General features: G+C 44.2%; 1 protein-coding gene across 1 annotated transcript; it reads left to right on the top strand.

The window, feature by feature from the left end:
- The first annotated feature begins 6,128 nt into the window (after positions 1 to 6,128).
- Positions 6,129 to 8,798, top strand: LOC129716621 (uncharacterized). The gene has a single exon (XM_055666458.1). It carries the CDS (start codon positions 6,129 to 6,131, stop codon positions 8,796 to 8,798), a length of 2,670 nt encoding a protein of 889 aa, XP_055522433.1.
- The last annotated feature ends 6,668 nt before the right edge of the window (positions 8,799 to 15,466 follow it).

The raw sequence follows: 15,466 nt of genomic DNA, 5'->3' as shown, positions 1-15,466 counted from the left end.
GGCAACTATCGAGGGATAACGTTGCTCAACACCGCACATAAAGTGCTCTCCTGTATCCTGTTCTTCAGATTGAGACCGTTAACGGAATCCTTTGTTGGCGAATACCAGGCTGGTTTTCGACAAGGGCGTTCCACGACGGATCAAATCTTCACCCTGCGACAGATCCTCGATAAGTTCCGGGAGTACAACTTATCGACTCACCATCTGTTTGTGGACTTCAGGGCGGCACACGACTCAGTGAAAAGAAACGAGCTGTGGCAGATCATGCTGGAACACGGTTTCCCTACGAAACTAATTGAGCTGAGTCGTATGACACTGGAGGGATCAAAATCGTGCTTGCGGATAGCTGGCGAGACATCAGCCGCATTCGTAACGTTGGATGGACTGAAGCAGGGGGATGCGCTCTCCAACCTACTGTTTAACATCGCTCTTGAGAGTGCAGTACGAAGAGCAAACGTCGAAAGAAACGGTACGATCATCACGAAATCTCACATGCTTCTTGGTTTTGCGGACGACATCGATATCATCGGTATCAACCGTAAGGCCGTGGAGGAGGCCTTCGTACCTTTTAAGAGAGAAGCAGCGAGATTGGGACTTGTCATTAACTCTGCCAAAACGAAGTACATGGTAGCTGGCAGAGAGCGTGGGAGTCCCCGTGGTGTTGGTGCTGAGGTGGAGATAGATGGGGAACGATTTGAAGTGGTTGACGAATTCGTTTATCTTGGTACGCTTGTGACATGTGACAACGATATGAGCCGTGAAGTGAAACGACGAGTTGCAGTTGCAAACAGGGCCTTCTATGGACTACGTAACCAGCTAAGTTCCCGTAGTTTCCAAACTAGCACAAAACTAGCGCTGTATAGGACGCTGATACTTCCGGTGGCCCTTTACGGACATGAAGCATGGACGCTGAAGGAAGCTGATCGACGAGTGCTCGGAGTTTTTGAGCGTGAAGGTCTGCGGTAAACTGGAAGATGGAGTGTGGCGCAGACGCATGAATCACGAGTTGTACCGGGTATACAAACATGCTGATATAGTGAAGGTAATACAGCGGGGCAGGCTTCAGTGGGCTGGACATGTAGCCAGGATGCCTGACGAGAGAGCCGCCAAAACTGTCTTCAGTAGAGAACCAGGAAGAGGCCGTCGACTCCGTGGTAGGCCTCGCACGCGATGGAAGAAGATGCACGATCTGCTGGTGTACGGGGAGACTGGAGAACGGCTGCCCAAGACAGAAGAAGCTGGACATCTCTAATTCGTTCGACCCTAGACCGGTGAATGGTCCGTTAGCCAAAAAAGTAAAGTAAGTATTGTTTACTTTTTTTTTCGTATGAATCTTTTAAAATTTGTCGTTCATATCTGTTTACGTATTTAATTTTGTATTTATTATTTTCCTTTATCTTTTGTATGATGTTGATTGCTTTCATTATTTTTGTTCTGTTTTCCGGATCTTCTTTCAACATTTTTTCCTTTTTTTATCATTTTATTTATTATTAGCTTTGTTTTCTATATTTTTTCTCTCTACTTGATGATTTTATTTTTCGATTTTTTTGTTAAGCGGGTCAGGCTTGTGTCTTATTCTCAAATTTTTACGTTATCTTGGATGCTATTTTTGGCTATTTTTACGTTTTTCTCAATTATATTTTTTATGCTTCAATTGAATTGCTATCCTCTTTTTATTTGTGACTGTTTTATATGCGTTGCGCCTCCATTTTTTTTTGTTCTATCTACAGTTTTTTTTCTATATTCTCTTTCAAGATTTCTTTTATATACTCATATTAATGTTTCCTTTCACTGTACTTTTTACACATATTATAGGTTGAGTCAACTCTTCATTTTTATTTCTGCCTTTTTCTGATTGTTCCTTCAGCTTGTTTATGATATTTTCTATGTACATAGTTTTTGTCTATATTTGTATTTCTCTACATATTTTATTTAAACTTCCTTTGTTTTATTTGATACCGATTTTTTCATACTTATCCTCAAGACATCAGGTCCCTCTTTTATGTTTCTTTTTCTATATTCTCTATGTGTTTTTTTACCTTTTTTCTTCGATCCTTTATTTAAGCTTGTTTGTTGTCCGTTTTAACAAGCGTCTTTATCTCCTCAGCAAACGACTCGTGTTGCGGAGACCTAGCGTGGTATGTAACGTCTCCGCCAACCACGCTCGACGCCTTGGTTCAAATCCCAACGCCGACATAGGTGTCGATGGTTGTGAGGTGGCGTGATCCACTCACAACCAACCCAACTGGTCTAGATTCAATCCTAGCCGACACCGGGAGATTTTCTGAGGCGAAAAATCTCTGGGATCACGCCTTCCATCGCATGAGGAAGTAAAGCCGTTGGTGCCGGTCCGTTAATTAACGAGTCGTGAGTTAGGGTCCTGGGTGGAGTCGCCTCTTTGGGCGTCGGTGATTGGCACAACAACAGTGGCGGAACTACCGACGGAAAATGAGCGAGAATTAAAAAAAACGACTCGTGTTGAATACTTACTTAGCCTCTCGACGATCCCTGATGATGAGTAACCTGGTTCCGAAGGGTAAGTTGCGACATTGAATTCAACATATGAAATTCACGCACTATACCGTGACCCGTCCTCCAGTAATACGAGTATTGTTCCATCAGTGGGCGCGGTTGACCGTGGTCTGTTACTACGAGCACGTTCGTCCTCTTCTCCAGCAATTCATCCGATGACTGCGCTTACTTCAAATGTTCCCTGGTGTTTCAACCGTGTTAAACCCTTACCACACAACTCTAACCTCGCAAGTGGTGGCTTCTTCAGGCTCACAGGACGAGATTTCGCTGCTACTAACTCGAGAATTCATGAAACTTTGTCAGCACTAGATGATCGGTGAATGCGTGCCGGTCGACTTCGAAGTGCACGAGTGACGGAAGTTGTTTATCCTAACTGTCCATTTACAGTGAGACCTGATACTTCGATGCTTAGTAGATCTGGCGCTGGTTGCCAGGTAATTCCTAGCGTAATTCTTGCGCTTTTCGTCGTATATCAGAGTGGACGATGCCCAATTCATCTGTAGCTAATCCTGCCAGTAAATACCGTTTCCGAGCTCGACACCGCAACAGCTGTAACAATTCTTGCTGCAGTAAGATAGCATTTTCTTCTGATTTCGTTCCTCCGATATAATCGTCGACGTAGAAATCAAAAACGAGCGTCATCTTCGCTCGTAGAAACTGACCACTTTCGTTCTGCGCTAGTTGCTGTAAACATCGTGTAGCGAGGAACGTCGATAGAGCCATAAAGAAAATGACCCTTGTACGCCGAAATCGATTCCGATGGCGAGAATCTCCACAGGATACGGAGCAAAGGAGTGTCATCCAGGTATACCATCATCTGCAGGTTCATCTTCTCGATGTCAGCAACGAAAGCCACTAAACGCTTACGGAACAGAATAAGCAGATCGAAGAATGGGTCCTGGATTACCAAACTCGTCATAAGCGTATCATTGCGCGAGCGAATCCAGTCGTCGTCTTGGTAGAACCGTCGAAAACTGGCCGTAAAAACAAAACGCTGAGGTAGATACCAGGTAATCCGTTTATCGCACTTCAGGTTCTAAAAAATTGATGTTGTAATCTATACATATAAAAATGCAGTCCGGTCTGTCTGTCTGTCTGTCTAATCCATATAGGCTCGAAAACTACCGAACCGATCGACGTGAAAATTTGTTTGTAGGGGTTTTTGAGGCAGATAAAGGTTCCTATGATAGTTTGAGACCCCTCCCTCTTCTGTAAGGGAGGGATCCCATACAAATGAAACACAAATTTCTGCACATCTCGAGAACTAATCAACTAAAAGGAACCAAATTTGGCAGGTGAATCGCACAGCTCATGAACCAATCAAGAAAATACAACCAAATTTTGTATAATCGACCTCAGGCAACATTTTGGATTGTAAGATGGCAACATCCGGTTTCTGGAAAACAGCCAAAAATGGCCGATTTCCACCCAATATAATAATATCAGGATCTAAAATGATACAAAGTAGCTCAAATCGACCACAGCTCCCATTTTGAATTCCAAGATGGCGACTTCCGGTTTCAGAAAAAATAGCTGAAAATGACCAAATACCACCCAATATAAGTATCTTCGGAGCCAGAGTGTTGCAAGAAGCTAACCTCAGACACCATTATGAGTTATATAATGGCAACTTCTGGTTTCTGGAAAACAGCTTAAAATGGCCGATTTCCGTCTAACATGAGTATCTCCGGATTTAGAATGATACACAGCAGCTGAAATCGACCAAAGACCCCGTTTGGATTCTAGGTTGGCGACTTCCGGTTCCTGGGAAACAGCGGAAAATGATCGAACACCCAATATGTGTTTCTTCAACCAGAATCACGCTCAGAGGCCAGAAATTATCTTAAATACCATTTTGAAATCCAAGATGGCGACTTCCGGTTTGTGAAAAACAGCCTAAAATAACAAACTACCATCAAATATGACTATCTCTGGAACCAGAATGATGCAATGAGCTAACAATTGACCTCAGGCATTATTTTGAATCGCTAAATGGCAACTGTGCGCACCTACGAGCAATGAAAACAATCCTTGCGAAAAATCATACCCCGAGCCGATGAACTTTGATAACAAACGTCAACGGGATGGTGAGTGAGTGAGTAGGTAGACAAATAGAAGGTATAGAATGAGAAATAATCGGTGAGGGTTAATAAATGTAAACAATAATAAAGCAGATTAGAATAGGTTGGATAGAAATAAAAAGGTAACCTGGAAAGAGCTAAAACGTGGTGCATTTCGAAGAATAAGTGGTTTTTTTATATATATAATTTATAGTTTATGGTGGTGCAGGGAATTAATTTGGATCTAATAGAAATCCCATCGGGTTTTCGAGTGAGTTTTAAATTATTTGTGCGGTGAAAATTATCAAATTCAATAAAATAATCACCGTAGGAATACCGTAGGCACCCACAGCTAACCTGAAAAAAGGTGTGAAAAATATGTACCACTCGGAATAGAAAGTAAGTGAAGTTAAGAGTTGCTGGATAAGTTTAATTAAAAAACGATGTTCAATATTCGTAGGAGAATTGGAATCCTCAACCGTGCATTTAACCTGTAAGAAAAAGGATTAGTAGGGGGAAGCGACTGGAATTTCAACAGGAGATGTTCGAGATGCGCCAGCAACTGGAAAAAGAAAAGCGGGAAATGGAGCTGGAGTTTGAAAAGGCGCAAATGGAAAAGAAAATCGCCGAAGAGGAAGTTCATCAGAAAAAACTCGGGAAATTGCGTACGGAAATGGAGGAGAAGCTGAAACAGCTAAAACTGAAAGGGAAGAAAGGTGCCGTTAATGAAAACAGTCAAGATGGAATTGATGAGGCGGATAAAAATGGTAAAAAGGAAAGATCGAAGGAGAAAAGGCAGAAGAAAGTAGAGTCGGAAACGTCGAAACCAGAAAAGAGAAAGTTCGAAAAGGAAGAGTCGAAGAAAGGAATGCTGGGCAAGACGGAACTGATACCTGCTGAATTTCGAGAATCCTACCAGAAGCACTCAACCCCGAAAGAGGCCGGAAAACCGGCGACAAAGACGACAGGAAGGTTAAGTCTGTTGGACAGTTTCACGGAAGAGCACAGCTAGAACGACACGCCGTTCGGACATCTCGAGGTTCCGAAAAAGAAGAAAAATAAAAAGACGGCCGGTAAACCGAATGAAGAGGAATCGGAGAGTGAAAAAGAAATAGAAGAAGAGTCTCCGGAAGAGAGCAATGGAGAAGAAAGTTCCGAAAACGAAGAAAAGGACGATAGTTCTGACCGCGAGGACGAATGCTCAGAATGCTCTGAGGAAGAAGAAGAAGAAACCAGTTCCCGTGAAAAACACCACCAGAAACCGACAAAATCTCAGCTATCGTCGCGTCAGTTTCTGTCTCGGAAGCTGCCAACTTTTTCCGGTAAATTAGAAGAGTGGCCCTTTTTTTAAGCAGCTACGAGACAACGACAAAAGCGTGTGGTTTCTCAAACGTAGAAAACTTAACGCGTCTCCAAGAGTGCCTAAAAGGAGAGGCACTGGAGGCGGTTCGAAGCAGACTTCTTCTCCCGAAGGCAGTGCCGAAGATTATCGAAACCTTGCGAATGCTGTATGGTCGTCCAGAAGCGCTTCTCAACATGCTTTTATCAAAGATCCGCAACGCGCCTCCTCCGAAAGCAAACAAACTGGCAAGTTTCATTAGCTTTGGAGTACTTGTTCAGCAACTTTCTGATCATTTAGAAGCGACTGGGCTAATTGCTCATCTGGTGAACCCGATTCTCATCCAAGAGTTGACCGATAAGTTGCCCGCAGGAACGCAGATGGAATGGGTGCGGTATCGTAGGAAGTCGGCAATCGTCACGCTTAGCACATTGTCAGATTTCCTGTCCCGTATTGTGAAGGATGCAAGCGAGGTCACGTCGATGGGAGAATCGTCTCGGTTCAAGGAACTGAGACCAGAGAAGGGAAGATCGAAGCGGGAACAAGAAAGATTTGTGTACGCTCACGGTGGGGCAGAGCAGAAAGTGCCACCATCGAAGGAAAGGGCACCGTGTAGGATTTGCGGAAAAGTAGATCACCGGATCAGGAATTGCGACAGATTTCGCAAACTTCGACTAGCTGATCGTTGGGCGGCTGTGGGACAGTGGAATTTATGTCAACTGTGCTTGAATGAACACGGAAATTTCCCGTGCAAGCTGAAATTCCGTTGCAACGTCAAAGGCTGCAATGAACGGCACAATCCACTTCTCCATCCGGAGCGATCAGCGAATTGCAATATTCACACCATTATCCCGAAGACATCTATAATCTTCCGCATGATGCCGGTCACGATGTACTGCGGAAATACCGTCGTGAACACGATCGCATTTCTGGACGAGGGGTCCTCTTACACACTGGTGGAAAAGTCACTAGTTACCAGATTGGGAGTACTTGGATCGATTCAACCACTACGAGTGACATGGACAGCCGGAGTATCCCGGGTCGAGAAAGACTCACAGAGAGTGGATCTGATCATCTCCGCCCTAGGATCATCGCAGCGATTCAACATAAAGAGTGCGCACACTGTAGAGAGCCTGAAACTGCCGCAGCATTCCCTATCCCTGTCGCAGATCGTGAAGCAGTATGCACATTTACGTGGTCTACCGATAGCCGATTTTCAGCAAGCCGCACCGCAGATTCTCATCGGTTTGAAAGACATCCACCTGTATGCGCCGATAGAATCACGCATAGGTCGACCGGACGAGCCAATAGCGGTCAGATCGAAGCTTGGCTGGACAGTCTATGGTCCAACGGACACCGGAGCATTGGACAGCGCAACCATCGGGCACCATTCGTGCAGTGTGTTGTCGAATCAGGAGCTCCACGACCTTCTTAGGAGCAACTACACAATGGAAGAATCGGGGATTTCAGCCGCGTTGCTGCCTGAAGCAGAGAAAGACAGAAGAGCTAGGGAGATCATGGAGAAGACGACTGTGAGAGTGAGAGATCGTTTTGAGACAGGCCTGCTATGGGCAGAGGACGACCCCAGTTTTCCCGACAGTTATCCAATGGCAGTGAAGCGTCTGCAGTGTATGGAGAGAAAAATGCAGAAAGATCCTGAACTGTACGACAAGGTTCGCAACATGATTGCCGACTATTTGGTGAAGGGTTACGCACACGTAGCCACACCGGCGGAGTTAGCGGAGTTCGACAGTAATAAGGTGTGGTACATTCCCCTGAACGTTGTCTACAACCCGAGGAAAAATAAATATCGCTTGGTGTGGGACGCAAGAGCAGAAGTTGGAGGAGTCTCACTGAACTCGAAACTTCTGAAGGGCCCGGACATGCTAACCGCACTCCCTGCGGTACTCTGCAAGTTCCGTGAACAGAGAATCGGTTTCGGCGCAGATATCAAGGAGATGTACCACCAGATGTTGATGCCGACAGCTGATAAGCGAGTGCTACGTTTTTTGTTCCGAAAGGATTCCTCGTCGGCACCGGTGGTGTATGTCATGGACGTAGTGATGTTCGGTGCCACCTGCTCGCCGCCGCTGGCGCAGTTCGTTAAAAACCGGAACGCAAAAGAGTTCGCAAAACAGTTCCCGGAAGCAGCAGAGGCTATCGTTGAAAACCACTACGTCGACGACTATTTCGACAGCGCCGAAACTGTTGAAGAAGCAGTGAAGCGGGCGCAAGACGTGCGATATGTGCATTCTAAGGGTGGATTCGAGCTGCGGAACTGGGTGTCCAACTCAGAAACATTTCTTGGAGCTATGGGCGGGCAGAAAACTGGTCAGTGCGTGCGATTCTGCGAAGATAAAGAAGCAGATTACGAGCGAGTGCTGGGAATCGTGTGGAATTCGGCCAGCGATGAATTCTCGTTCTCTACAAAGCTGAAGGACGAGCTTGTTCCGTATCTTTCCGGTGAGCGACTACCGACAAAGAGAGTAGTCATGAGCTGTGTCATGAGCTTCTTCGACCCGTTAGGATTGTTGTCCTCCTTCACGTTCTTCGGGAAACTTTTAATCCAGGACTTGTGGCGAAGTGGCTGCGATTGGGACCAGCAAATCGATCGAGAGTGCACTGAAAAATGGAATCAGTGGATCGCCAGGTTACCCGAAGTAGAGGAAGTTCGGATTCCTCGCTGGTATTTTCAAGGTGGGCAGGTCGGTCAAAAAAAATACAGCAACATACAGCTGCATGTCTTTGTTGACGCAAGCGAGAACGCCTACGGTGCCGCGGCGTACTTCCGGATCGAGACGCCTAGCGGTCCAGTGTGCTCTCTGGTGATGGCGCGATCAAAAGTGGCACCGCTGAAGCATCTGTAAATTCCTCGCCTGGAGCTGCAAGCGGCCGAGCGAGGAGCTAAGCTCGCCAATTCTATCGTCGAAATGCATTCTCTGGAGGTAAAGCAGCGATACATCTGGAGCGACTCAAAGACAGTGCTGTCGTGGATCCATTCAGACCACCGCCGGTATAAACAGTTCGTCGCTTACCAGATTGGCGAAATCCTTAACCTCACGAAGCTGGACGAATGGCGCTGGGCTCCAACAATGGTCAATATAGCTGACGCGATGACGAAGTGGGCGAAAAAGCATAGCTTGTGTTCTGATGGACCGTGGTTCCGTGGTCCAGATTTCCTCTACCAATCGGAAGACAAGTGGCCGAAGCAGGACAGAATCACGCCGAACGTTGCAGAAGAGATTCGGGCTTGTCTCCTGTTCCACGATGTTGCAGTAACAGACCCGATGGTGGATGTTCATAGGTTTTCGAGATGGAAGGTGCTAGTCCGGCGGTAGCATGTGTATTCCGATTTGTGACAAACTGCAGAAGAAAGCGAGATGGATTGAGCATCGAAGCGCTACCGACAACCGACAAGATGAAGAAGCTTGTGAAGAAAAGCATACCGACATTGGTATCTAAAGACCGAGACGTACTTATGGAGATCAACGCAGGCAGAGGCCTTCATAGACGAGGTCAAAGCGTTTTAGAAGAATCTGGAGCTCCCAAGCGGCAGCTGGCGACCGATAGAGAAGTGCAGTTCTATCTACAGCCTTAGTCCATTTCTAGACGAGCAAGAGGTCTAGCGAATGGAGGGTAGAACGGCGCGAGGATCGTCTCTACCATTCGAGCTTAGGTTCCCAATTATTCTGCCGAAGAAACATCCGGTGACCGACAAGCTACTCGAGCACTATCACCAGCAACTTGCCCACGGGAACGTATAAACTGCCGTCAATGAACTGCGACAGCGATTCTACATTCAAAGTATGCGGACGAGGATGAAGCAGATCGGGGAGGCATGCGTCTGGTGTAAAGTGAAGAAGTGTCAGCCACAGAACCCACGCATGGCTCCGCTCCTGAAGTCACGTGTCACACCGAATTTGCCACCGTTCAGCCACACCGGTGTAGATTATTGTGGACCGTTTACGGTAACCGTCGGACGCAGATCGGAGAAGAGATACATCTGCTTGTTTACCTGCATGTCAACTAGGGCTGTCCACCTCGAAGTAGCTCACAGCCTGACGACACAATCGTGTCTAATGGCTATCCAATCTTGAAGACGCCTTCACCGATGCCAGAGCTCGGTGGAACTTTAACCCACCAAGCGCACCTCACATGGGCGGGGTCTGGAAGCGGTTGGTTCGCTCTCTCAAGACTGCACTGAGCGTTCTCAACGGTGGGCGAAAGCTGACTGATGAAATTCTATTGACTACACTTGCGGAAGCGGAAGACTTGATCAACTCGCGCCCTCTAACGTACGTGTCATTGGAGCCAGGAGTAGATGAAGCCCTGACGCCGAATCACTTCATTCGGGGCGTCGGCACACAGGTGGAACATGCCGTTCAACCAACAAGCGAAGCAGAAGCTCTACGTGATCGTTACAAGCAGTAGCAATCACTAGCGGACGCGCTGTGGAAACGGTGGGTCAACGAGTACTTGTCGTCCATCAACCAGAGGACGAAGTGGCATTCGGAGTCACCGCCACTAAGCCGTGGGGACTTAGTCTTCGTAGCTGATGATACCATACGGAAGAACTGGGTACGTGGCATCGTCATCGAAACCATCCAAGGCACGGATGGAAGGATCAGGCAGGCGATAGTCAGGACTGCTAAGGGTGAACGCAGGCGGCCAGTAGTGAAGCTCGCGGTGCTGGAAGTCCAGGATCGTAGATCTGGATTGGAGGCATCCCCACGAGAGTTACGAGGAGGGGGTATGTGCGCACCTACGAGCAATGAAAACAATCCTTGCGAAGAATCATACCCCGAGCCGATGGACTTTGATAACAAACGTCAACGGGATGGTGAGTGAGTGAGGAGGTAGACAAATAGAAGGTATGGAATGAGAAATGATCGGTGAGGGTTAATAAATGTAAACAATAATAAAGCAGATTAGAATAGGTTGGATAGAAATAAAAAGGTAACCTGGAAAGAGCTAAAACGTGGTGCATTTCGAAGAATAAGTGGTTTTTTTATATATAATTTATTGTTTATGGTGGTGCAGGGAATTAATTTGGATCTAATAGAAATCCCATCGGGTTTTCAAGTGAGTTTTAAATTATTTGTGCGGTGAAAATTATCGAATTCAATAAAATAATCACCGTAAGAATACCGTAGGCACCCACAGCTAACCTGGAAAAAGGTGTGAAATATATGTACCACTCGGAATAGAAAGTAAGTGAAGTTAAGAGTTGCTGGATAAGTTTAATTAAAAAACGATGTTCAATGTTCGAAGGAGAATTGGAATCCTCAACCGTGCATTTAACCTGTAAGAAAAAGGATTAGCAGGGGGACAAACCGTAAATGTGAGTAACAATGTAAAACCCTGAAAATGAGATAAAATTATTAATAAAGATAACTTTAGTTTTAAGCTGCTACAAATAAAAAGTACTGCTTCAAAAATTAGTGATTGCGGCTGGTCTGAACAGCAACTTATAGGGAACAGTCGAAAATGACCAAATAATACTCAACATGGATATTTCCGTAATCGAGATGATGCATAGAAACCAAACATTGACCCTTGACACCATTTTGAATTTAAAGACGACCACTGTTAGTTTCTGAAAAACAACCAAAATAACTAAATACCTCCCAATACGAGTATTTTCGGTGTCAGATTGATGCCAGAAAATTTGCTGAAAATGACCGAATACCACCCAATATGAATATATTCAGAATTAGGGCGATGTACAGAAGCAAAAAGTCGAGGATGTTGTCATTTCGATAAAACCAATCATTTCAAACGATTTGACTTTTGACTTTGATCATATCCTATGGCCGATTCGTCGTGCATTTGCAGACTTAAAACACATCGCAAGGAATCAATGAATTTGGAACGTTCAAATAGTACAAAACCACATTTAAATTATGTGGAGACCACATATATCAACCAAAGCAGGTATAGTTTTAAATAGTCTTTGAATTTCTTTTCTTTCCATAACTTTTGAGCCACATATCAAATTGTTATGAAGTTTGTTATTTGTAAGTTTGAGAGATGACTCGTTCGTATGACACTAGTTATGTTCAAATAAGTCATGTAATCTTTGAAATAATAGACTTTCGTTGTTTTATTAACAATTTAATACATAACGGTGGCTTAAGTTCAATTATAATCAAATGAAATGGGAACGTATAGGGCAGCCGAACTTTGAAACCACGTGTTCAATCATAATTCATCAGTTAACCCTTAACTAGCCCGCTCATCTGATTATAATATTGATCAAATCGGTTGTGTAGTTTCTGAGATAATGAAGTTTCGTGATTTTCACATATTGGTACTTTACATACGAAGTTTTAGTCCGATTACAGTTAAATTCAATAGGGTGTTACGAGGAAGCTAGACTTATGAGTTGACACTAATTTTGTGGAAATCGGGTCAGCCATCTCTGAGAAAAGTGGGTGAGTTCAAGTAGTCTTCGGAATATGTTCCTTTTCATAGCTGGATTTCACATTTTTAAACATAACAGGCAAAGTAATAGTCCGATTGCAAAACAAATCAATAGGGTCTTATGGGGCAATAAGACCTTCCATTTGAAACTGATTTTATGAAAATCAGTTCAGCCATCTCTGAGAAACATGAGTGAGATTAAGTAGTTTTCAAAACACGTTTCTTGTCATAACTTTTGAACCACAAGTTCAATCTTTATGAAATTCAAAAGTTGAAGGGTTTTCAGGTAGTCCGTTCATTTGAAACCAATTTTGTGAAAATCGGTTGTATAGTTTTCGAGATAATGATGTTTCATGATTTTTACATTTTGATACATAACCTCTAAACTAAAAATCCGATTACAATGAAATTTAATTGGGTCTTATGGGACAATGAGACCTTTCATTTGCAATTAATTTCATGAAAATCGGTCCAGCCATCTCTGAGAAAAGTGAGTGAGAATAAAAATCTGCACAAACACACACACACACATACAGAAAATGTTCAGCTCGTCGAGCTGAGTCGAGTGATATATGCCATTCGGCCTTTTGGAGCACTTTTATACTTTCGGTTTTGCAAGTGATTGCTATACCTTTCTAGGAGAAAGGCAAAAAGACAGTTGCAATTATCTTTTATTTTTGCAACTATCTTAGAAGCTGTTAGCTTCTACCTATGTATAACCTATGTATGTACCAAAATATTTCCTAAAATTTGATGACAAATTGCTAAACTTGTAATAAATAATGTGTCAATCGATCACCTCCGCGAATGCAACACTAAGAAAATTAAACTAAAAATATTTATGATAAAATAATGCATGCATTTGCTCCAATTACAGTGGAAACAGCAGCACTTTCTGTCCACTCGGAGCTGCACACAAGCTATCATGCAAGCTTTAATGTGAGAAGCAAGCGACGCTCCTTTTGATTGTCACTTTCCTTCAGCTACCTCGCGCGTGTGCACTATATTTATCTTTGGCAGCATCGTTTTAGTGTTCACTTCCACTATCATACGTGATTCCATAGTCCCAATTACACCACTAAAATTAGTTTTTTTACGAGCCGATGCAGGATTGACTCTACACGTTTAAAGGCAGTGTTGCCGACTCTCAGCCGAAAATTGAATAAGTTATTATACCATTAAGACTTACACGGTCGATATACTGAACTCGGATGCACGATATTTGTAAGTATGAACCCGGTACTCGAACTCAGTGCATCGTTTACCAAAACGAACCCTGCTGCAAACCCTACCCTTTTCTCCATCATCTCAGTGTTTTTTCGTGGAAGTGTTGAGGTGTTCTCGACTTTCAATGAAGCGGGTATCACGTCATTATATTCCTAAATATACTGCTTCTTTCTTTGCCTAATATAGAGAGTAACCCTCTAGTGCCCAGTGCCGTCTTAAGACGATCTTTGGTAACACCTCTAAAAAGCTTCAATCAACACTCTAAAAGTCCGTCTGAAAATTAACGGGCACTAGAGGGTTAAGGTATCCCAGATGGTCTCGAGGTACGATGCTGGTCTAACAAGCCAGTCGTCGTAGGTTCGAGTCTCGTCTCGGGAGAGACTGTTAGTGTCAGTAGGATCGTAGCGCTAGCCCCGCAATTGTCCTGTACACTAAATAGTCGGCTGCGAAGTCTGTGTAATGTGTATGAATAAACAGAAGGTCCAGTTCCGAATCGGAATGTAGCACCAAGGCTTTGCTTTTAGAGGGTTAAGGTCACCAGTTTTTACACATTGAGGATGAATGTTAGTCCCAAGCATCATCCGTTGATTCTCTGTATTATTACAGCTGATCTGGTAATAACGGAGTAGCAACCGCGGGCGGTCAATCATGCTCATGCTAAAAGAAATGATTTTTTTTCTGATGAAAATTGTTCATCCCTGAATGAAGTAGAGTATGGTGCTTTTTGCTACACGTACGGCAACAGTACTTGGAATGGCTGTCTAGACTGTAGTGATCACGCCGGAGACAGTTGCTACACAGTTTTTTTTTTCTCAATTTGACGATCTGAAACCGCATATCCAAAGTCATCTTTCCGAATTCCGGGCGATTACTCAAGTAATGAGGTGTGCTATTTGGCGAATAAGTTTCCGACGTTCCGTAGACCGAAAACTTCGGCACTGGCTTCTTGATCGGAGTGGACATAGAAGCTGGTGGAGAACGCCAGTTTTCGGAGGACTGGTCGACTGCTATTGTATCGATAATCCGGGTTAGCCGTGCCAAAAAATTCGTTATGTGTAAATAGGCAGGGAAGCCCTTTTCACAGCAAACTCCTGCCATTCCTTCTGTCAGGCGTCGTCTATCTTCGATACTAATAGCTGCGTCAGCATCGCTCCCCAGCCCGTTGTTGCTTCACCTACTACTGTTGCAGTACCCACTCATTCGAATGACGTTTGGTCACCGTAGACTAGGCAACTCCATAGCTTTGCTTCGCTTAGGGAGCCGACACAGGTTCACTAGCTTCGCTCATTGGGTATGCTTCAACGTCTTACCCTTTAGAGACGATCATAAATAGTGAAAATCCACCTTCTCTACATGTTCCCCCATCTCCTTTATTTCTATTTGGGCGTCTTTAAATTCGTCCCATTTTTCATCGAGTTTATTGATCCTGGATTTGACATTGAGAGCGCGATTGTTCGGGTCGTATTGCCCAAGCAACCGTTAATTGAAGCGAAACTCACCAGAAAGTTTAATTAAATAGATCTTATATTTATTGAAACTGTTATTAAATTGTTATTATTGATGTATTTAAGCTCAACTCCGTTTCTTAACAAATGTATCAGAGATGACAGTTTATATTCAATATCACCAACCAGCATCTGTTCTTAAAACACTATCGCAACATTTTTCCTCCCGTGCACTCGGGAATCAATCTGTCCGAATCATTGCCCTAGACAACAATTGCACCCGGATTGGCACGTCATCATCATCTGCAGCAGCAGCAGCTAGTTTTCCACCCGCCATTTTCGCCTTATTATCGCCCTGCTTTCCGGGTAATGTTCAATCAGTCGCTCGCATTGTGCTGCTCATCACAATCAATTCCATTAATTTGTCAACTGGTATTTTT

Source organism: Wyeomyia smithii, chromosome 1 (assembly GCF_029784165.1).
Source record: "Wyeomyia smithii strain HCP4-BCI-WySm-NY-G18 chromosome 1, ASM2978416v1, whole genome shotgun sequence".
NCBI lineage: Eukaryota > Metazoa > Arthropoda > Insecta > Diptera > Culicidae > Wyeomyia > Wyeomyia smithii.
Note: the sequence above shows the minus strand (reverse complement) of the source record. Positions and strands in the feature narration are given on the sequence as shown.